Below are 24,564 nucleotides of genomic sequence, written 5' to 3' on the forward strand. Positions count from 1 at the left end.
GATGTCTGGTCAAATGGACGAGATGGACTGAAGGGTCTGTTTCCTGTACATCTTTCTGACTCTATGCAGAGTAACCCCAATTTAGATTTACTTTCCCCATTACTCTATCCTAGTGTCATCCATTAGTTTTTTTCATTGCACTCTGCTGATATCATTCCATATGCTATATTGAGAACCTCCCCAATTGAAACAACAAAATTCTTCTCAATGGCTTTGTTCAGGATCAAACTGCTTGGCAAATACAGGTCCCACTTCCACCAGAACCACTTTCAAAGTTCAAAGAATCTAAAGTCCTCCCTCCGACATCAATTCTTCAAACACATTATTTGTTTGATCCTTTGCCAAAAGCACCAAGTATCATCCAAAGATTACAACTTCTGAGGTTTTTTATATATATAAATTTCTAACCAGCTCCATGAATTCTGACTTCAGGACCACGTCCTCTTTCTACCTTTTGTACTAACACTGTCCAAGACTGCGAGCACCCCGGGATGATGCTCTACACTTCTACCACAACATCCTTAACATGAGCACCAAGGAGCTAATATCCCATCCTGAATCAGAGCTGTTACTTGACATGAATTACCGATGACTTACGGGTGGCCCGATCGCCATTCTAGTGCTTCTCGCCGCCATCCCACAAACTGACTCTAAAACCCACTGAACTAACCACATTTCCAAAACGCCCACGAACTGACATTAATGCTCTCCTCCCCCCCTCCCCTCCCCCACCATTAACCTCCACGGGCTCGGGGCACGAGGACAAGGCGAAACCACTGGAATCTGCGCGAGGGAGATGATAAACCGTCAGCGCGTGGCATCTCGAAACGTTCGCTGCCCGTTCTCCTGCCGTGCTGCCATGGTTACCTGGAGTAAGGCCCGTGTCCGGATCAATGAACGTAACATCTCCTCTGTTACAAAACGACAGACCGGAAATACAGAACCTGAGTGGCAGAGAGCGGGCAACGATCTATTTACTCCGATGGAACAATTGAGCAGATGATAAGAGTTCCGGCCGCATGCATGGTTCTTCAACATTGCAATTCTGAACCCGCTGACTGGCCCATTTCTGAACCACTGTCAATATTTTATAAGCACACTTGGTCTTCCTGCTGATATGATTTTGCACGAAAGGAACTCGTGTTTGCCAGCGATCCAGGTCTCGAGGAATCTAGTATTAACTTTCAGTAGGACTGAGAGTTGAAACAAAAAGGGCATTAACACCAATGGATTTAGTTATTTTCTTTGATCAATTTCGTTAAATTATTCAGTAAATTGTTGTTCGATTTAGAAACTATTTTGGTGTACCGTCTGTTCATATCTCATTCCAGGACCAATACATGGTGGGATAAATTTTTTAAAAAGTTCAGTATTTTTGCCTGCAAATGTGGTTGTTTCAAATTTTTGGGAACCACAAGACACAACATGGTGATAAGAAGATGTCTATAAGTTCAGATATTTTTAAAAGCAGAATTAATACTGATTTAGCGCTAGAGTCTGTATGAATTGTGCAGAAATAAGATGAACTATATTTCACCAACAAACATACTATACATCCCATCATGATATGGATGGCTAATGATGTCTGCTACATTTTCAGTTGTAATTTAAGAAACTTATATTCATGTTTGTATGCAAGTATCTAACTAGCTACATTACTCATTACATGACAATAGTTTTTGTGCAGTACTAAATCAGCCCCACTGGTGTTATCTGGTATGTTCAACAAAGGTCTTGCATTTGAATTTGAAATGGGGCTGGTTGAGCTCAGTTGGGTGGCTGATTGATCTGTGAAGCAGTGTAACACGGGTTCAGTTCTCGGGCTGTTTGAAGTTAAGGTGGAAAACTCCTTCTCAATTTCTCCCAACACCTGTGGTGTGCTGGCAGATGACAAACAAGAGCAAATTTTGAATGAAACTAAAATAAACCACCAAAAACATGCATAACCTCTAAAATGACAAAGAAGACACGAGAACCATATGATTGCATAACATTTCTGGATGCAATAGTTTTCAAAGAAATATGAACGACCTTTCAGATAGGGAGGACATGACTAATAAGATTTTAACTTATAATATCAAACTTCCGTTTTAGATTTATAAGAAGGATTAACATCACTCTGCTCAGATAACCTTACCTGAAAATTTAAAGGAAAACAGTTTCATGAGGAATGATATTTTAAAACCAAGTAATTGCAGACAGAGAAAATTAGATTTCATAGCTAGGAACAACCTCCATCAGAAGGACACCCAAAGGAAAACATGTTTATTGAATGTTCTGTGTCACAGAAACAGAGGGTTCTGCTCTCTAAAGGTTGCGCAGTTACAACTGATCTCAGTAAATGAGGTATGAAGGTAAACCCGCCAAAAATATAAAGGAAGATAATAAAAGTATGTGAAAGGCAAAAAAAATGGTTAAGACTAAAATTGGGCCCTTGAAGACAGAAACAGGGGAATATATTACGGGGAACAAAGAAATGGCAGAAGAATTGAAGTGATACTTCAGATCTGTGTTCACTGGGAAAGACACAAGCAATCTCCCTGAGGTAACAGTGGCTGAAGGACCTGAACTTAAGGGAATTTATATTTGCCAGGAATTGGTGTTGGAGAGATTGTTAGGTCTGAAGGTTGATAAGTCCCCAGGGCCTGATGGTCTACATCCCAGGGTACTGAAGGAGGTGGTTCGAGAAATTGTGGATGCATTGGTGATTATTTTCCAGAGTTCGATAGATTTGGGATCAGTTCCTGCGGATTGGAGGGTGGCTAATGTTGTACCACTTTTTAAGAAAGGTGGGAGAGAGAAAGCAGGAAATTATAGACCAGTTAGTCTGACCTCAGTGGTGGGAAAGATGCTGGAGTTTATTATAAAGGATGAAATTACGACACATCTGGATAGTAGTAACAGGATAGGTCAGAGTTAGCATGGATTTATGAAGGGGAAATCATGCTTGACTAATCTTCTGGAATTTTTTGAGGATGTAACTCTGAAGATGGATGAGGGAGATCCAGTAGATGTAGTGTACCTGGACTTTCAGAAAGCTTTTGATAACCTCCCACATAGGAGGTGAGTGAGCAAAATTAGGGCGCCTGGTATTGGGGGCAAAGTACTAACTTGGATTGAAAGTTGGTTGGCCGACAGGAAACAAAGAATAGTGTTAAAGGCTCCATTTTGGAATGGCAGGCAGTGACCAGCAGGGTACTGCAGGGATCAGTGCTGGGACCGCAGCTTTTTACAATATATATTAATGATATAGAAGATGGCATTAGTAATAACATTAGCAAATTTGCTGATGATACTAAGCTGGATGGCAGGGTGAAATGTGAGGAGGATGTTAGGAGATTACAGGGTGACCTGGACAGGATGGTAAGTGGTCAGATGCATGGCAGATGCAGTTTAATGTTGATAAACGTATGGTTATCCACTTTGGTGGCAAGAACAGGAATGCAGATTACTACCTAAATAGAATCAATTTAGGTAAAGGGGCAGTACAAAGAGATCTGGGTGTTTTTGTACACCAGTCAATGAAGGTAAGCATGCAGGTACAACAGGTAGTGAAGAAGGCTAATAGCATGCTGGCCTTCATAACAAGAGGGATTGAGTATTGAAGCAAAGAGGTTCTTCTGCAGCTGTACAGGGCCCTGGTGAGACCGCACCAGGAGTATTGTGTGCAGTTCTGGTCTCCAAATTTAAGGAAAGACATTCTGGCTATTGAGGGAGTGCAGCATAGGTTCACGACGTCAATTCCTGGAATGGCGGGACTACCTTATGCTGAAAGACTGGAGCGACTGGGCTTGTCGACCCTTGAGTTGAGAAGACTGAGAGGGGATCTGGTTGAGTCATATAAGATTATGAAAGGATTGGATACTCTGGAGGCAGGAAACATGTTTCCGCTGATGGGTGAGTGCCGAACCAGAGGACACAGCTTAAAAATACGGGGTAGACCATTTAGGACAGAGATGAGGAGAAAGTTCTTCACCCAGAGAGTGGTGGCTGTGTGGAATGCTCTGCCCCAGAGGGCAGTGGAGGCCCAGTCTCTGGATTCATTGAAGAAAGAGTTGGATAGAGCTCTCAAGGATAGTGGAATCAAGGGTTATGGAGATAAGGCAGGAACAAGATACTGATTAAGGATGATCAGCCATGATCCTATTGAATGGTGGTGCGGGCTCGAAGGGCAGAATGGCCTACTCCTGCACCTATTGTCTACTGTCTTATGGTAGCAGATTTTCAGACCCAGTGAATATTCAAGATTTATCATATAGCGCTGCCCGTTGGATGCTGCCTGAACTGCTGTGCTCTTCCAGCACCACTGACCCAGAATCTGGTTTCCAGCATCTGCAGTCATTGTTTTTACCCTATAGTTAGGAGTGTGCTTACACTGGAGTGGGTAAACCCGAATTTTCCAACAACTTCTGTGTCTGTATATCAGTTAAGTACAACGATTTAACACCGTTCCATGTGTGACACCGGTAAATCACATGTTTTGGAAATTGAATGTAGGTCATTCTCCTATATCGCGTGATTCGTCAATGCAATTTGGCTGTAACGTTATTGGTGAATTAGGGAATGATGTTTTTAAAATGCGAACTCCTGTTGTCTATTACGCAGTTTTATCCCTGGTTACCTCATGTCCATTCGAGGTAGTTACTTCAGATCAAGCAAAAGAGCTTGGATGACAGGCCAAATTGTTTTCGAGGATGTTTTTAGAAATTATTGCATGAGAAAAAGTTTGGATTTCAAAACTCTTCTCATTCTGGACAATGCACCAGACCATCCTCCTCATCGGTGAGCTTTTTGAAGACGTCAAAGTGCTATTTCCACCTCCGAACGCAACCTCTCTCATTCAACTCGTGGAGCAGTGTGCAATAGCAGCTTTTAAAGCTTATTATTTAAGGCACATATTCAGGAAGCCGCTTGATTGCAGCCACTGAAGGGGTTAATGAGGATGGTGTTCTTCAAATTTGGAAGAGCTTTAACATTAAGACTGTGTTAACATCATTGTGGAGGCCTGGGATGATGTCAGTAAGGACTGCCTGCATGCTGTTTGGTGGAAATTTCGCCCAGATTTTTTCATGATTTTAAAGGCATTGATCAGTCAGGGGAGCTTCCATTAATCAAAGAACATTGTTTCAGTCTTGCAAAGCAAGTTGGCTTTGAAGAAGTGAAGTCTCATCTACAACCACTTGCTGCTGTGGGGAAAAATTGAAGCTTGAGTTGAAGCCAATGAAGTTCAGGAAGCAGCAACTTTTCACTTCTCTTTTGTCGTCTATCCTGAGGGAAGTTGAGAAGCAGTTGCAGATCTTAGAAGGCAATGACTACAATGCTGAACGCAGCAGTATAGCAGTTTGTGGCATAAAGTGGACCTGGCACCCTATGAACAGTTTCTTCATGAAAGAATAAAGATAGCAAAGCAGCAAAAACTAGATGCCTTTTTTTTTAAGCTACCAACACCCCCCCCCCCACAAGAAAAAGTCTGACAACAGTGAAGCACAGCCATCCATTTCTGGACTAAATATTTTCTTTCATTGTAACCCTGCATCCAGAACTGCACCTGGAAGTAATGATGATGACCCTCAGCTCCTGTCTTAATACTGTACTGTAACTCAGCAAACTCAAATCCCTTAAAGTGTTTAAGTTTATTGTATGATATTAACATTTACTTAGACTGTGTTATTATTTGTGTTCGGCTAACCACTCTTTGTCCAATTTTTACAGTTTTCTTTGGTGGTTCGCCTCAACCCTGTTTTTCCCATAGGCCCCGTTATTTCTGTTGCATGATTTTCTACAACACCGGGGGGTCACACGAGTGCAACTATTACTTTATAGCAGGACAGAGGGTACCATCAATTTAGAGATGCTAATTGTAAAAAGATCCATTTTGCTGGGTTCTCTTGATATTATGCTGTCATTGTGAATCCAAAAGACCACATAATGTTGAAGTGAGGTAGGTAGCGCTTCTTGCTTTATCCTTGAGGGTTGGAGAAGATGAACTGGGTGAAACCGATAGATAGGATTAAATTAGCTTAGATTTGATTAATTAGTAACTGATGTTAGACTAAGTACAAATGTTTATTAAGATTGAAGAAGTTAGATGGAGTTTGTTTTAAAACATGAGAAGATTGTTTTCATATTATTTCATGGAATCTCAATGTTACTGTAAAGGCCAGTATTTGTTGCCCTGCCTCAGTTGCCTTTGAACTGATTGAACTGATAACTCACTCTCAAGGATAGTGGAATCAAGGGTTTTGCAGATAAGGCAGGAACAGGATACTGATTAAGGATGATCAGCCATGATCATATTGAATGGTGGTGCAGGCACGAAGGGCAGAATGGCCTACTCCTGCACCTATTGTCTATTGTCTATGATGAACCGCGGAGTGAAGGAAGTACACTGAATAAAGTCACTTTTCCATCAGAAACAAGAAAATCCTGGTCCAAATTATCCAGTGTTTTGAGCACATGGATGGATGCTTTACAGGTTTTGACTGTAACGTTACAACTTATTTAAAAAAAAGTGAATCATTCCTCACAACGTGCCAATAGAATTAAAAGGAAAAAATAGAAACTGATCCCCAGAATCTCAGATTTGGTAAATTCTATCATGATGAAAGAGAAGCAAAATGAATGTCTATGAATTCACTGCAGTCCAAAGATCTTAATCAAGCAATAAGAGGAATTGCTATAATTCCAATACTGAAAGAGATTATCCCAGTAGCAGCAGAGTCAAAAGTTTTCAGCAAGCTTTCTGCTCACAGGAATGTGAGGCCTGATGAGTAATTTTATTTGTTGAGACCATTCAATATACCTTATACCTGAGTTTACAATAAAGGCCAACATTACATTTTTGTTCAAATTAGATTCTCGACATTGTGGAAACAGGCCCTTCGGCCCAACAAGTCCACACCGCCCCTCTGAAGAGAAACCCACCCAAACCTATTCCCCTACCCTCTATTCACCCCTGACTAACACACCTAACACTGTGGGCAATTTAGCATGGCCAATTCACCTAAGCTGCACATCTTTGGACCAAAGCACCCGGAGGAAATCCACACAGACAGGCGGGAAACGAACCCAGGACCTGATACTGTGATGCAGCAGTGCTAATCTTCTGAATTACTTAGAGTCATAGAGGTGTACAGCATGGAAACAGACCCTTTGGTCTAACTTGTCCATGATGAGTAGATATCCCAACCCAATCTAGTCCCACCTGCAGGCACCTGGCCCATATCCCTCCAAACCCTTCCTATTCATATACCCATCCAGATGCCTTTTGAATGTTGCAATTGTACTTGCCTCCACCACTTCCTCTGGAGCTCATTCCATACACACACCACCCTCTGCATGACAAAGTTGCCTCTTAGGTCTCTTCTGTATCTTCCCTTCTCAACCTAAGCATATGCCCTCTAGTTCTAGACTCTACCACCCCAGGGAAAGGACTTTCTCTATTTATCCTATCCATGCCCGTCATGATTTTTTAGACATTTAAGGTCACCCCTTAGCCTCCAATGCTCCAGGGAAAACAGCCCTAGCCTATTCAACCTCTCCCGAGAGCTCAAATTCTCCAACTCTGGCAAAATCCTTGTAAATCTTTTCTGAATCCTTTCAAGTTTCACAACATCTTTCCAATAGGAAGGAGACCAAAATTGCATGCAGTATTCAAACAGTATTCCAAGCATACCAAATGCCTTCTTCACTCTCCTATCTACCTGCAACTCGCTTTCAAGGAGCTATGAATCTGCACTGCAAGATCTCTTTGTTCAGCAACACTCCCGTGGACCTTGCCATTAAGTCCTGCTAAGATTTGCTTTCCCAAAATGCAACACCTCACATTTATTTAAATTAAATTCCATCTGCCACTTCTCAGCCCATTAGCCATCTGATCAAGATACCATTGTAATCAGAGGTAACCTTCTTCACTATCCACTACACCTCCAAATTTGGTGGCATCAGCAAACTTACTAACTATACATCTTATGCTCACATCCAAATCATTTATATAAATGATGAAAAGTAGAGAACCAAGCACAGATCCTTGTGGCACTCCACTGGTCACAGGCTTCCAATCTGAAAACCAACCCTCCACCACCACCCTCTGTCTTCTACCTTTAAACCAGTTCTGTATCCAAAAGGTGAGTTCTCCCTGTATTCCATGAGATGTAACATTGTCACCAGTCTCCCATGAGGAACCTTATCAAATGCCTTACTGAAGTTCACACAGATCACGTCCAACGCTTTTCCCTCATCAATCCTCTTTGTTACTTCTTCAAAAAAATCAACTTTGTGAGATATCATTTCCCATGCACAAAGTCATGTTAACAATGCCCAATCAGTCCTTGCATTTCCAAATACATCTACATCGTGTCCCTCAGGATTTATCCACTTTTATACTCTTATCCACTTCAAGACATCCAGCACTTTATCCTCTGTAATGTGGACATTTTTCAAGATGTTACCATCAATTTCCCTACATTCTATACCTTTCATGTCCTTTTCCACTGTAAATACTAATGCAAAATACTCATTTAGTATCTCCCCCCGCCTCTTGTGGCTTCACACAAAGGCTGCCTTGCTGGTCTTTGAGGGGCCCCATTCTCTCCCTAGTTACCCTTTTGTCCTTAATGTATTTGAAAAACCCTTTGGATTCTCCTTAACTCTATTTGCCAAAGCTACCTCTTGTCCCCTTTTTGCCCTCCTGATTTCCCTCTTAAGTATACTCTTACTGCCTTTATACTCTTCGATCAATCCTATCTATACCTGACATATGCTTCCTTTTTTTTAACCAAACCCTCAATTGCTTTAGTCATCCTGCATTTCCTGTACCTACCAGCCTTTCCTTTCACCCGAACAGAAATATACTGGATTCTCGTTATCTCATTTCTGAAAGCTTCCCATTTTCCAGCCACCCCTTTACCTGCGAACATCTGCCCCCAATCAGCTTTTGAAAGTTCTTGCCTAATATCGTCAAAATTAGCCTTTCTCCAATTTAGAACTTCAACTTTTCGATCTGATCTATCCTTTTCCATCATTATTTAAAAACGAATAGAATTATGGTGATTGGCCCCAAAGTGCTCTCCCACGAACACCTCAGTCACCTGCCATGTCTTATTTTGATTTTGCCGAGAGGTACAAGGGAGGAGCGAAGGGCTTCTGGGAAGGTGAGTCTAACTGTTTAAAAACCTAACTTAGAGTCATAGAGATGTACAGCATGGAAACAGACCCTTTGGTCCAACCCGTCCATGCCGACCAGATATCCCAACCCAATCTAGTCCCACCTGCCAGCACCTGGCCCATATCGCTCCAAACCCTTCCTATTCATATACCCATCTAAGTGCCTCTTAAATGTTGCATTGTATCAGCCTCCACCACATCCTCTGGCAGCTCATTCCATACATGTACCACCCTCTGCGTGAAAACGTTGCCCCTTAGGTCTCTTTTATATCTTTCCCCTCTCACCCTAAACCTATGCCCTCTAGTTCTGGACTCCCCAACCCCAGGAAAAAGACTTTGTCTATTTATCCTATCCATGCCCCTCATAATTTTGTAAACTTTATAAGGTCACCCCTCAGCCTCCGACGCTCCAGAGGAAACAGCCCCAACCTGTTCAGCCTCTCCCTGTAGCACAGATCCTCCAACCCTGGCAACATCCTTGTAAATCTTTTCTGAACCCTTTCATGTTTCACAACATCTTTTCGATAGGAAGGAGACCAGAATTGCATGCAATATTCCAACAGTGGCCTAACCAGTGTCCTGTACAGCCAGAATATGACCTCCCGACTCCTGTACTCAATACTCTGACCAATAAAGGAAAGCATACCAAACGCCGCCTTCACTATCCTATCTACCTGCTACTCCACTTTCAAGGAGATATTAACCTGCACTCCAAGGCCTCTTTGTTCAGCAACACTCCCGTGGACCTTATCATTAAGTGTATAAGTCCTGCTAAGATTTGCTTTCCCAAAATGCAGCACCTCTCATTTATCTAAATTAAACTCCATCTGCCACTTCTCAGCCCATTGGCCCATCTAGTCAAGATCCTGTTGTAATCTGAGGTAACCCTCTTCACTGTCCACTACACCTTCAATTTTGGTGTCATCTGCAAACTTACTAACTGTACCTCTTATGCTTGCATCCAAATCATTTATGTAAATAACCAAAAAGTAGAGTGCCCAGCACTGATCCTTGTGGCACTCCACTGGTCACAGGCCTCCAGTCTGAAAAACAACCCTCCACCACCGCCCTCTGTCTTCTACCTCTGAGCCAGTTCTGTATCCAAATGGCTAGTTCTCCCTTTATTCCATGAGATCTAACCTTGCTAATCAGTGTCCCATGGGGAACCTTGTTGAATGCCTTACTGAAGTCCATATAGATCACATCTACTGCTCTGCCCTCTTCAATCTTCTTTGCTACTTCTTCAAAAAACTCAATCAAATTTGTGAGACATGATTTCCCACGCACAAAGCCATGTTGACTATCCCGAATCAGTCCTTGCCTTTCCAAATACATGTACATCCTGTCCCTCAGGATTCCCTCCAACAACTTGCCCACCACCGAGGTCAGGCTCACCGATCTATAGTTCCCTGGCTTGTTTTTATCGTCCTTCTTAAACAGTGGCAACACGTTTGCCAACCTTCAGTCTTCCGGCACCTCACCTGTGACTATCGATGATACAAATATCTCAGCAAGAGGCCCAACAATCACTTCTCCAGCTTCCCACAGAGTTCTTGGGTACACCTGATCAGGTCCTGGAGATTTATCCACCTTTAACCGTTTGAAGACATCCAGCACTTCCTCCTCTGTAATTTGGACATTTTGCAAGATGTCACCATCTATTTCCTTACAGTCTACATCTTCCATATCCTTTTCCACTGTAAATACTGATGCAAGATATTCATTTAGTATCTCTTCCATTTTCTGTGGCTCTACTCAAAGGCGGCCTTGCTGATCTTTGAGGGGCCCTATTCTCTCCCTGGTTACCCTTTTCAGGTGTCGGGGCCTCTATTTGCTGAGACGTGTGAGGGAGGAGCGAAGGACTTCTGGGAAATTATATATTTGCGTAGTTGCGTTACCCGAGACACTACTCAGGTAGTGTCTCCCATTCATCCTCCTCCTCTAACCAAAAACAAAGGTTCTGTGCGCCAAATTGGTCAGGCAACGAGTTTATTTTTTATTCCTTATTTTTCAACAGTCTCTTTGGGAATTTAGAATAGTGGGGAATGGAGGTTAGGGCAGTTGAATATTCCTCCTGCAGAATGTGGGCGGTAAGGGTCACCACTAGTGTCCCTGCTGACTGCATCTGCGGGAAGTGCATCCAACTCCAGCTCCTCAAAAACCGCGTTAGGGGACTGGAGCGAGAGCTGGATGAACTTCAGATCATTCGGGAGGCAGAGGGGGTTATTGAGAGGAGTTACAGGGAGGTAGTCACTCCTCAGGTACAAGGAAAAGGCAGATGGGTTACAGCCAGGGGACGGAAAGGGAACTGGCAGGCAGTGCAAGGATCCCCTGTGGCCATTCCTCTCAACAATAAATATGCCGTTTTGGATACTGTTGGGGGGACAACTTACCGGGGAAAGCAGTGGGGCACAGGGCTCTGGCACAGAGTCTGTCCCTGCCGCTCAAAGGGAAAGGGTAAGAGGAGCAGAGCAGTAGTCATTGGGGACTCCATAGTTAGGGGGACAGATCGGAATTTCTGTGGGGACGAGAGAGAGAGAGACTCACGGTTGGTGTGTTGCCTCCCAGGTGCCAAGGTTCGTGATGTCTCTGATCGTGTTTTTGGGATCCTTAAGGGGGAGGGGGAGCAGCCCCAAGTCGTGGTCCACATAGGCACCAACAACATAGGTAGGGAGAGAGATGGGGATTTAAGGCAGAAATTCAGGGAGCTAGGATGGAAGCTTAGAGCTAGGACGAACAGAGTTGTTGTCTCTGGTTTGTTGCCCATGCCATGTGCTAGCGAGGTGAGGAATAGGGAGAGAGAGGAGTTGAACACGTGGCTACAGGGATGGTGCAGGAGGGAGGGTTTTGGATTCTTAGATAATTGGGGCTCTTTCTGAGGTAGGTGGGACCTCTCCAAGCAGGATGGTCTTCATCTGAACCAGAGGGGTACCAATATCCTGAGGGAAAATTCGCTAAGGCTATTGGGGTGGGTTTAAACTAATCCAGCAGGGGGATGGGAACCAACATTGTAGTTCGAGTATAGAAAAGGTTGAGAGTAGGGAGGTCCGAAATCAAGTTTCAGGGACACAAGATGGCACCAGCAAGCAAGAAGTTGGTTTGAAGTGTGTCTACCTCAACACCAGGAGCATCCGGAATAAGGTGAGTGTACCTGCAGCATGGATTCGTACCTGGGACTTCGATGTCATGGCCATTTCGGAGACATAGATAGAGCAGGGACAGGAATGATTGTTGCAGGTTTCCAGGATTTAGATGTTTCAGTAAGAACAGAGAAGATGGTAAAAGAGGGGGAGGTGTGGCATTGTTGGTCAAGGACATATTACAGTTGCAGAAAGGGGACTTGTCAACTGGGGTAGTATGGGCTGAGTTTAGAAACAGGAAAGGAGAGGTCACCCTGTTGGGAGTTTTCCATAGGCCTTCAAATGGTTCCAGAGATGTAGAGAAAAGGATAACAAAGATGATTCTCGATAGGAGTGAGAGAGACAGAGTAGTTGTCATGGGGGACTTCAACTTTCCAAATATTGACTGGGAACACTATAGTATGAGTACTATAGATGGGTCAGTTTTTGTCCAGTGTGTGCAGGAGGGCTTCCTGACACAGTATGTAGACAGGCCTACAAGGGGCGAAGCCACATTAGATTTGGTACTGAGCAATGAACCCGGCCAGGTGTTAGACTTGGAAGTAGGTGAGCACTTTGGTGATAGCGATCACAATTCTGTTATGTTTACTTTAGAGATAGAAAGGGATAGGTGTATACCACTGGGCAAGAGTTACAGCTGGGGGAAAGGCAATTATGATGTGATTAGGCAAGATTTAGGAAGCATAGGATGGGGAAGGAAACTGCAGGGGATGGGCACATTAGAAATGTGGAGCTTATTCAAGGAAAAGCTCCTGTGTGTCCTAGATAAGTATGTACCTGTCAGGCAGGGAGGAAGCTGTAGTGCGCGGGAGCCGTGGTTTACGAAGGAAGTGTAATCTCTGGTCAAGAGGAAGAAGAAGGCTTATGTTAGGATGGGATGTGAAGGATCAGTTAGGGCGCTTGAGGGTTACAAGGTAGCCAGGAAAGATCTAAAGAGAGAGCTCAGAAGAGCCAGGAGGAGACATGAGAAGTTGTTGGCGGATAGGATCAGGGTAAACTCTAAGGCTTTCTATAGGTATTTAAGGAATGAAAGAATGATGAGAGTAAGATTAGGGCCAATCAAGGATAGTAGTGGGAAGTTGTGTGTGGAGTCAGAGGAGATAGGGGAAGCACTAAATGAATATTTTTTGACAGTATTCACTCTAGACAATGACAATGTTGTTGAGGACAATACTGAGATTCGGGCTACTAGACTTGGTGGAATTGGAGTTCACAAGGAAGAGGTATTAGAAATCCTGCAGAGTGTGAAAATAGTAAGTCCCCTGGACTGGATGGGATTTATCCTCAGATCCTCTGGGAAGCCAGGGAGGAGATTGCAGAGCCTTTGACATTGATCTTTAAATTGTCATTGTCGACAAGAATAATGTCAGAAGACTGGAGGATAGCAAATGTGGTTCCCCTGTTCAAGAAGGGGAGTAGAGACAACCCTGGTAATTACAGACCAGTGAGCCTTACTTCAGTTGTTGGTAAAGTGTTGGAAAAGGTTATAAGAGATAGGATTTATAATCATCTAGAAAAGAATAATTTGATTAGGGATAGTCAGCATGGTTTTGCAAAGGGTAGGTCGTGCCTCACAAACCTTATTGAGTTCTTTGAGAAGGTGACCAAACAGGTAGATGAAAGTAAATCGGTTGATATGGTGTATATGGATTTCAGCAAGGCGTTCGATAAGGTTCCCACAGTAGGCTAGTGTACAAAATGTGGAGGAATGGGATTGTGGGAGATATAGCAATTTGGATCAGTAATTGGCTTGCTGAAAGAAGACAGAAGGTGGTGGTTGATGGGAAATGTTCATCCTGGAGTCCAGTTACTAGTGGTGTACTGCAAGGGTCGGTATTGGGTCCACTGCTGTTCGGCATTTTTATAAACGACCTGGATGAGGCCGTAAAAGGGTGGGTTAGTAAATTTGCAGATGACACTAAGGTCGGTGGAGTTGTGGATAATGACGAAGGATGTTGTAGGTTACAGAGAGACATAGATAAGCTGCAGAGCTGGGCTGAGAGGTGGCAAATGGAGTTTAATGTGGACAAGTGTGAGGTGATTCACTTTGGTCGGAGTAACCAGAATGCAAAGTACTCGGCTAATGGTAAGATTCTTGGTAGTGTAGATGAGCAGAGAGATCTCAGTGTCCATGTACACAGATCCTTGAAAGTTGCCACCAGGTTGACAGGGTTGTTAAGAAGGCATACAGTATTTAGCTTTTATTAATAGCGGGATCGAATTCCGGAACCATGAGGTTATGCTACAGCTGTACAAAACTCTGGTGCGGCTGCACTTGGAGTATTGTGTACAGTTCTGGTCACCACATTATAAGAAGGATGTGGAAGCTTTGGAAAGGGTGCAGAGGAGATTTTCTAGGATGTTGCCTGATATAGAGGGAAGGTCTTACGAGGAAAGGCTGAGGGACTTGAGGCTATTTTCGTTAGAGGGAAGATTGAGAGGTGACTTAATAGAGACATAATAGATAATCAGAGGGTTAGATAGGGTGGACAGGGACAGCCTTTTTCCAAGTATGGTGACGGCGAGCACGAGGGGGCATAGCTTTAAATTGAAGGGTGATAGATATAGGACAGATGTCAGAGGTAGCTTCTTTACTTAGAGAGTAGTAAGTGTATGGAATGCTTTGCCTGCAACAGTAGTAGGTTCGCCAAGTTTAAGTACATTTAAGTCGTCATTGAACAACCATATGGATGTACATGGAATAGTGTAGGTGAGATGGGCTTCAGATTGGTATGATTGGTCGGCGCAACATGGAGGGCCGAAGGGCCTGTACTGTGCTGTAGTGTTCTATGTTCTAAGTACGTCAAGTTTTGCACCTTCTGGGGCATCAGAGGTTGAGGAGTGACCTTATAGAGGTTTACAAAATCATGAGGGGCATGGATAGGATAAATAGACAAAGTCTTTTCCCTGAGGTGGGGGAGTCCTGAACTAGAGGGCATAGCTTTAAGGTGAGAGGGGAAAGATATAAAAGAGACCTAAGGGGCAACTTTTTCGCACAGAGGGTTGTACATGTATGGAATGAGATGCCAGAGGAAGTGGTAGAGGCTAGTACAATTGCAACATTTAAAAGGCATTTGGATGGGTATACGAATAGGAAGGGTTTGGAGGGATATGGGTCAGGTGCTGGCAGGTGGGACTAGATTGGGTTGGGATATCTGGTCAGCATGGACGGGTTGGACTAAAGGCGCTGTTTCCGTGTTGTACATCTGTATGATTCTAAGTACATCCACATACTGAATCAGAAAATTTTCTTGTACACACTTAACAAATTCCTTTCCATCCAAACCCTTAATGCTATTGCAGTCCCAGTTAAGTTAAAATCCCCTACCATAACCACCCTATTATTCTTACAGATAACTGAGATAGAACATAGAACATAGAAAACTACAGCACCAACAAGCCCTTTGGCCCATGATATTGTGCCGAGGATTAATCCTAATGTAAAATAAAACAACTTAACCTATGCACCCCTCAATTCACTATGTCCAGCAGTCGCTTAAATATCCCTAATGACTCTGCTTTCATCACCACTGCCGGCAAAGCATTCCATGCATTCATAACTCTTTGTTTCAAGAACCTTCCTCTGACGTCCCCTCTATACCTTTCTCCTAATGTCTTAAAACTATGACCCCTTGTGCCAGTCAATCCTGCCCTGGGGAAAAGCCTCTGGCTATTGACTCTGTCCATTCCTCTCATTATCGTGTACACCTCGATCAGGTCTCCTCTCTTCCTCCTTTTCTCCAGAGAGAAAAGCCCGAGCTTAGTCAACCTTTCTTCATAAGGCAAGCCCTCCAGTCCAGGCAGCATCCTGGTAAACCTTTTTTGCACCCTCTCCAAAGCCTCTGAATCTTTCCTATATTAGGGTGACCAGAACTGGACACAATATTCCAAGTGTGGCCTCACCAGGGACTTATAGAGCTGTAGCAAAACATCACGGCTCTTAAACTTGATCCCCCTGTTAATGGAAGCCAATCCAACCCGATTGTAACAACCCAATCCACTTGGGTGGTAACTTTGAGGGATTTATGTACTTGAACACCAAGATCCCTCTGTTCCTCCACACAGCCAAGAATCCTGATTTTGCCAAGAGGTGCGAGGGTGGAGCGAAGGACTGCTGGGAAGGTGAGTAAAATACATTTTTTTTTAACAGAGCGGTGAGGAGAGAGGGCTGAGAGAAACTCCCTCCCATCTGCATCCTTAACCTTACTAAGAGTCTGTAAACTCAGTAAGTTTTCCGGTTTCTCATTTTATTTTCTTCTCTTCCTTTGTTTAATCCTGTGCGGGCTTTCAGAGTAGTGGGATATGGATGTTAGGGCAGTTGCATGTTCCTCCTGCAGAATGTGGCAGTGACAGACACTTCACATGTCTATGCCAACTACACCTGCGGGAAGTGCACCCAACTCCAGCTCCTCGAAAACCGAGTTAGAGAACTGTAGCCGGAGCTGGATGAACTACGGATCATCCAGAAGGCTGAGGGAGAAATTGAGAGGATGTACAGGGAGCTGGTCACTCCCCAAACACAGGATAAGGACAGCTGGGTTACTGTCAGGGGAGGAAAGGGAACTGACGGTCAGAGCAGGGATCCCCTGTGGCTGTTCCCCTCAGCAATAGGTATACTGTTTTGGATACTGCTGGAATGGCCTCTCAGGGGAAAGCCATAGTTGTCAGGTCTCTGGCACTGTGGCTCAGAAGAGAAGGGGGGAGAATAGAAAAGTGCTAGTGGTAGGGGACTCAATAATTAGATGAATTGACAGGAGATTTTGTAGTCAGGAACGGGACTCCCAGAAGGTATGTTGCCTCCCTGGTGCCAGGGTCCGGGATGTTGCCGATCGGATTTACAGGATTCTGAAGGAGGGGGGGAGTGAGCACCCAGAAATCATGGTATATATTGGCACCAATGATATAGCCAGGAAAGGGACTGAGCATCTAAAAAGTGACTACAGAGAGTTAGGTTGGAGGCTAAAGAGCAGGACGAATAGACTAGTGTTCTCAGGTTTGCTACCGGTGCCACAAGACAGTGAGGTGAGGAACAATCAACGAATGCAGCTTAACACTTGCAGGAGGGAGGGCTTCAGATACCCAGACCATTGGGATGCCTTCTGGGGAAGGTGGGACCTGTACATGAAGGACGAGTTGCACCTGAACTGGAGGGGCACAAATGTCCTGGGTGGGAGATTTGCTCATGTGGTTCGGGAGAGTTTAAACTAGTTTGGCAGGGGATGGGAATCAGAGCTACGTATCTGAGAGGGGGTCAGTTGCAGATAGGACAGTGACAGGATGTAGTGAATCTATCGGGAAGGTTTCTCACGTGATGAAACAAAGGGATCGGTTAAAGTGTGTCTGCTTTAACGCAAGGAGTGTCAGAAATAAGAGTGACGAACTTGGAGCATGGATCAGCACTTGGGGCTACAATGTTGTGGCCATAATGGAGACGTGGGTTTCACAGGGGTAGGAATGGTTGCTTGATGTTCCAGAGTTTAGAATGTTTAAAAAGAACAGTGAGGGTGGAAAAAGAGGAGGAGGTGCAGCATTGCTAATCAGAGAGTGCATCACAGCTACAGAAATGAAGGTTCTTGAGGAAGGTTTGTCTACTGAGTCAGTATGGGGGCAAGTGAGGCACAGCAAGGGAACAGCCACTTCATTGGGGGTTTTCTACCGACCCCCTAACAGCAGCAGAGAGATTGAAGATGTAGCAGGGCTGTTGTTATGGATGATTTCAACTTTCCCAATATCGATTGGAACCTCCTTCGTGCAGATGACTTGGATGGAGCTGTTTTTGTCAGGTGTGTTCAGGAGGGTTTCCTTACTCAGTATGTAGACAGACCAACGAGGGGAGAGGCCATTTTGGATTTGGTGCTCAGCAATGAGCCAGGACAGGTGTCAGGTCTCGCGGTGGGAGAGCACTTTGGTGACAGTGATCACAACTGCCTCACAATTATTATAGCCTTGGAGAGGGAAAGGCGCATTTACCGAGGGAAGATATTTAATTGGGGAAAAGGAAATTATGACGCTATCAGACAGGAGTTGGGAACTACAGACTGGAAGCAATTGTTCCACAGAAAGGGCACAGCAGACTGCTTAAGGAGCAGCTGTTGCGAGTGATGCATGAATTTGTTCCTCTGAGACACGTAAGAAGGGGTAAGATTAAGGAACCTTGGATGGCGTGAACAGAGGAGCTTCTCGTCAAAGGGAAGAAGGCAGCTTAAGGAAGGTGGAGGAAGCAAGGATCTAGCACAGCTTTAGAGGATTACAGGCTTGCTAGAAAGGAGCTCAGAAATGGATTGAGGAGAGCCAGGAGGAGGCACGAAAAAGGCTTGGCAAGAAGGATTAGGGAGAACCCGGAAGCATTTTACTCATACATGAGGAATAAGAGAATGACCAGGGAGAAGGTAAGGCCAGTCAGGGATAGCGTAGGGAACTGGTGTGTGGAGTCTGAGCAAATAGGGGAAGCCCTAAATGAGTTTTTTGCTTCAATTTTCATTAAGGAAAGGGACCTCGTTCTGAATGAGAACTTTGCAGAGCTGGGCTACAGGCTTGACCAGATCAAGTTGATGAAGTTGATGTGCTGGAAACTTTGGAAAACATTAAGATTGATAAGTCCCCAGGGCCAGACCAGATTTATCCTAGGCTGCTTTGGGAAGCGAGAAAGGAGGTTGCTAAGCCGCTGGCGAAGATCTTTGCCTCCTAACTCTCAATGGGAGTCTACTGGATGATTGAAAGGAGGTGAATTTTGTTCCTCTTTTCAAGAACGGTAATAGGGAAGTTCCTTGCAATTGCAAACCAGTCAGTCTTGTGTCTGTGGTCAGCAAAGGTTTGGAAAAGATTCTGAGGGATATGATTTATGAGTATTTGGAAAAGCATGTTTGAGGTGAGGGATGTCATGGTCATCCCTGCTGATGACACTTGCAGGAAGTGCACCCATCTCCAGCTCCTCCAAGACCGTGTTAGAGAACTGGAGCTGGAGTTGGATGAGCTTAGGATCATTCGGGAGGCAGAGGGGGTCATAGATCGGAGCTTTAGGGAAGTAGTAACTCCAAAGATTGCAGACAGATGGGTGACAGTGAGGGGGACTGGGAGGAAGTAGCCAGTGCAGGGACCCCCTGCGGCCATTCCCCTCAAGAACAAGTATACCGTTTTGGATACTTGTCGGGGGAACGACTTACCAGGGGTAAGCAATGGGGTTCAGGCCTCTGGCACGGAGCCTGTCCCCGTTGCTCAGAAGGGAAGGGTGGAGAAGAACAGAGCAATAGTTATTGGGGACTCGATAGTCGGGGAACAGATAGGCGGTTTTGTGTGGCGAGAGAGACTCACGTTTGGTATGTTGCCTCCCAGGTGCAAGGGTATGTGATGTCTCTGATCGTGTTTTCCGGGTCCTTAAGGGGGAGGGGGAGCAGCCCAAAGTCGTGGTCCACAGTGGCACCAACGGCATAGGTTGGAAGAGGGATGAGGATGTTAGGCAGACTTTCAGGGAGCTAGGTTGGAAGCTCAGAGTTAGAACAAACAGAGTTGTTGTCTCTGGTTTGTTACCCATGCCACGTGATAGAGAGTCGAGGAATAGGGAGAGAGAGCAGTTAAATGCGTGGCTACAGGGATGGTGCAGGAGGGAGGGATTCTGGTATCTGGATAACTGGGATTCTTTCTGGGGAAGGTGAGACTTCTATAAATAGGATGGTCTACACCTGATCCTGAGGGGCACCAGTATCCTTGGGGGGAGGTTTGCTACTGCTCTTTGGATGGTGTTTAAACTAACTCTGCAGGGGCATGGGAACCTAGACTGTAGCTTTAGGGTGCAGGACCTGGAGTGTAGGAAGGTTAGGAACATGGCATCAATCTCGAAGGAGGGTGCCTGTAAACAGGAAGGTGTATACTTCAATGCGAGAAGTATACAAAATAAGGTAGGTGAACTTGCAGCGTGGGTTGGGAACCTGAGATTTCGATGTTGTGGCTATTACGGAGACATGGGTAGAACTGGGACAGGATTGGCTGCTGCACGTTCCAGGGTTTAAATGTTTTAGTAGGGTCAGAGGTGGGGGTAAAGGAGTGGGAGGTGTGGCATTGCTTGTCAAAGATAGTATTACAGCGGTGGAAAGGACAATGGATGAAGACTCGCCATCTGAGGTAGTTTGGGCTGAGGTTAGAAATAGGAAAGGTGAGGTCACCCTGTTAGGAGTTTTCTACAGGCCTCCTAATAGTCCTAGAGACATAGAAGAAAGGATTGTGAGGATGATTCAGGAGAAGTGTGAAAGTAATAGGGTGGTTGTTATGGGGCACTTTAACTTTCCAGATATTGGCTGGGAAAGCTATAGCTCGAGTATGTTAGATGGATCGGTGTTTGTCCAATGTGTGCAGGAGGGTTTCCTAACACGATATGTAGACAGGCCAACAAGAGGTGAGGCCAGGATGAAGGGCTTTTGCCCGAAACGTCAATTTCGCTGCTCGTTGGATGCTGCCTGAACTGCTGTGCTCTTCCAGCACCACTGATCCAGAATCTGGTTTCCAGCATCTGCTGTCATTGTTTTTACCTCGAGGCCATCCTGGATTTGGTTCTGGGTAACGAACCAGGCCAGGTGTTAGAATTGGATGTAGGTGAGCACTTTGGGGACAGTGACCACAATTCGGTGACTTTTACTCTAGTGATGGAGAGGGATAAGTGTGCACTGCAGGGCAAGAGTTATAGCTGGGGGCAGGGAAATTATGATGCGGTGAGGCATGACTTAGGATGCGTGGCTTGGAAAAGTAGGCTTCAAGGAAAGGATACAATCAATATGTGGAGCTTGTTCAAGGAGCAACTGTTGAGTGTCCTTGATAAATATGTACCTGTCAGGCAGGGAGGAAAGGGTCATGTGAGGGAGCCGTGGTTTAATAAGGAATTGGAACCCTTTGTTAAAGGGAAGAGGGCAGCCTATGTAAAGATGAGGCGTGAAGGTTCAATTGGGGTGATTGATAGTTATAAGGTAGCCAGGAAAGATCTAAAGAGAGAGCTAAGAGCAGCAAGGAGGGGACATGAAAAGTCCTTGGTTGATGGGATTAGGGAAAACCCAAAGGCTTTCTATAGGTATGTCAGGAATAAAAGAATGACTAGGGTAGGAATAGGTCCAGTCAAGGATAGTAGTGGGAAGTTGCGTGTGGAGGCTGAAGAGATTGGGGAGACACTGAATGAATACTTTTCGTCAGTATTCACTCAAAAATAGGACATTGTTGCTGATGTGAATATTGAGTCACAATTAATTAGAATGGATGGCTTTGAGGTATGTAGGGAAGAGGTGTTGGAAATTCTGGAAAGGGTGAAAATAGATAAGTCCCCTGGGCCTGATGGCATTTATCTGAGGATTCTCTGGGAAGCAAGGAAGGAGATTGCAGAGCCATTGGCTTTGATTTTTATGTCCTCATTGTCTACAGGAATAGTGACAGAAGATTGGAGGATAGCAAATGTGGTTCCCTTGTTCAAGAAGGGGAGTAGGGATAACCCTAGTAACTATAGGCCAGTGAGTCTCACTTCTGTTGTGGGCAAAGTCTTAGAGAGAATTGTAAGGGATAGGATTTATGAACATCTGGATAGGAATAATGTGATCAAGGATAGTCAGCATGGTTTTGTGAAGGGCAGGTCGTGCCTCACAAACCTTATTGAATTCTTTGAGAAGGTGACTAAGGAGGTGGAGGAGGGTAAAGCGGTAGATGTGGTGTATATGGATTTTAGTAAGGCGTTTGATAAGGTTCCCCATAGTAGGCTACTGCAAAAAATACAGAGGTATGGCATTGAGGGTGAGTTGGAGGTTTGGGTTAGGAATTGGCTGGCTGGAAGAAGACAGAGGGTAGTAGTTGATGGTAAAGGTTCATCTTGGAGTGCAGTTACAAGCGGTGTTCCGCAAGGATCTGTTTTGGGACCATTGCTGTTTGTCATTTTTATAAATGACCTGGAGGAGGGGCTAGAAGGTTGGGTGAGCAAGTTTGCGGATGATACAAAAGTCAGTGGAGTTGTTGACAGTGAGGAAGGATGTGGCAGGTTACAGCGGGATATAGATAAGCTGCAGAGCTGGGCAGAAAGGTGGCAAATGGAGTTCAATGTCGCTAAGTGTGAAGTGATTCACTTTGGTAAGAATAACAAGAAGATGGGGTACTGGGCTAATGTTGGATACTTGGTAATGTGGATGAGCAGAGGGATCTTAGTGTCCATGTACACAGATATCTGAAAGTTGCCACCTAGGTAAATAGTGCTGTGAAGAAGGCATATGGCGTACTGGCTTTTATTGGTAGAGGAATTGAGTTCTGGAGTCCTGAGGTCATGTTGCAGTTGTATAAGACTCTGGTACGGCCGCATCTGGAGTATTGTGTGCAGTTTTGGTTGCCATACTATAGGAAGGATGTGGAGGCACTGGAACGGGTGCAGAGGAGGTTTACCAGGATGTTGCCTGGTATGGTAGGAAGATCGTATGAGGAAAGGCTGAGGCACTTGGGGCTGTTTTCATTGGAGAAAAGAAGGTTTAGGGGTGACTTGATAGAGGTGTACAAGATGATTCAGGGTTTAGATAGGGTTGACCATGAGAACCTTTTTCCACGTATGGAGTCAGCTATTACGAGGGGGCATAGCTTTAAATTAAGGGGTGGTAGGTATAGGACAGATGTTAAGGGTAGATTCTTTACTCAGCGAGTCGTGAGTTCATGGAATGCCCTGCCAGTAGCAGTGGTGGACTCTCCCTCTTGATGGGCATTTAAATGGGCATTGAATAGACATATGGAGGATAGTGGGCTAGTGTAGGTTAGGTGGGCTTGGATCGGCGCAACATCGAGGGCCAAAGGGCCTGTACTGCGCTGTATTTTTCTATGTTCTGTGTTCATAGCATGGTTAAATGGAGTCAGTATGGCTTTGTGAGGGGCAGGTCATGCATCACAAATCTTATTGAGTTCTTTGAGGAGGTGACAAGACCGGTCAACAAGGTTTGAGCAGTGGATGTGGTGTATATGGACTTCAGCAAGGCATGTGATAAGGTTCCCCATGGTAAGCTCATTCATAAAGTCAGGAAGTATGGGATACAGGGAGATTTGGCTATCTGGATTCAGAATTGTTTGGCTGACAGAAGGCAGAGAGTGGTTGTAGTTGGAAAGTATTCTACCTGGAGGTCAGTGTTGAGTGGTGTCCCGCAGGGCTCTGTTCTTGGGCCTCTGCTCTTTATAGTTTTTATAAATGACTTGGATGAGGAGGTTGAGGGGTGGGTTCGTGAATTTACAGATGGCACAAAGGTTGGAGGTGCCATTGATAGTATCGAGGGCTATTGCAGGCTGCAGTGTGACATAGATAGGAAGCAGAGCTGAGCTGAGAAATGGCATACATTTTGGAAGGTCGAACTCGAATGCTGAATATAGGATCCTATAGATATAGATCTCATTACATATTTGTTTCTCAATTTCCCTCTGACTATTTCTCAGTTGCACCCAAATAACTTCCCTGGATATATTTCTGGGAATATCTCCCTCAGGACAACTGTAATGCTATCCCTTATCAAAAGCGCTCATCCCCCTTCTCTCTTGCCTTCCTTTCTGCCCTTCCTGTAGCATTTGTATCTTGGAATATTAAGCTGCCAGTCCTGTCCATCCTGAGCCATATTTCTGTAATTGCTAAGATATCCCAGTCCCTCTTCCTAACCATGCCCTGAGTTCATCTGCCTTGTTAGGCCCCTTGCATTGAAAAACATGCAGTTTACTTTATCAGTCCTACCTTGTTCTTTGCTTTGTCCCTGCTTGCCCCGACTAACTCGCTTCCTTTCTCCACTGTACCAGTCTCAGACTGATCTCTTTCTTCACCCTGGGTCCCACCCCCTTACACTGTAATAGTTTAAATCCTTCCAAGCAGCTCGAGCAAATCTCCCTGCCAGTATATTGGTCCCCTTTAGGTACAAACTGTCCTTCTTGTACAGGTCTCTTCTATCCCAAAAGAGCTTCCAATGATCCAAAAATGTGAATTCTTCACCCAAACATCCAGCTCCTCAGCCATGCATTCATCTGCTCTATCCTCCTATTCCTGCCCTAGCACTGGGACTAACCCAGATATTACTACTCTTGAGGTCCTCCTTTTTAAATTTCTGCCTAACTCTCTGATTTTCCCTTCAGAATCTCAACCTTTTCCCTTCCTGTGTTGTTGGTTCCAATGTGTGCAATGACCTGCTGGCCCCACTTCCCCTTGAGAACATTCTGCACCCTCTCTGAGACATCCTTGATCCTGGCACCAGGGAAGCAGCACACCATTCTGATTTTTCACTGCAGG

At 44.8% G+C, this 24,564-nt stretch overlaps 1 protein-coding gene across 1 annotated transcript in view; it reads right to left on the reverse strand.

The window, feature by feature from the left end:
* The window catches only part of stoml2 (stomatin (EPB72)-like 2), a 59,903-nt gene extending 58,931 nt beyond the window's left edge, over window positions 1–972 (reverse strand). The window contains exon 1 of the mRNA XM_060829863.1: window positions 868–972. Within this exon, the coding sequence (XP_060685846.1) occupies window positions 868–906 (39 nt within the window). The 5' untranslated portion in view covers window positions 907–972. The remainder of the gene's footprint in view (window positions 1–867) is intronic.
* Window positions 973–24,564: the final 23,592 nt, after the last annotated feature.

The sequence above is a fragment of the Hemiscyllium ocellatum genome, chromosome 1 (assembly GCF_020745735.1).
Source record: "Hemiscyllium ocellatum isolate sHemOce1 chromosome 1, sHemOce1.pat.X.cur, whole genome shotgun sequence".
Classification (NCBI taxonomy): Eukaryota; Metazoa; Chordata; class Chondrichthyes; order Orectolobiformes; family Hemiscylliidae; genus Hemiscyllium; species Hemiscyllium ocellatum.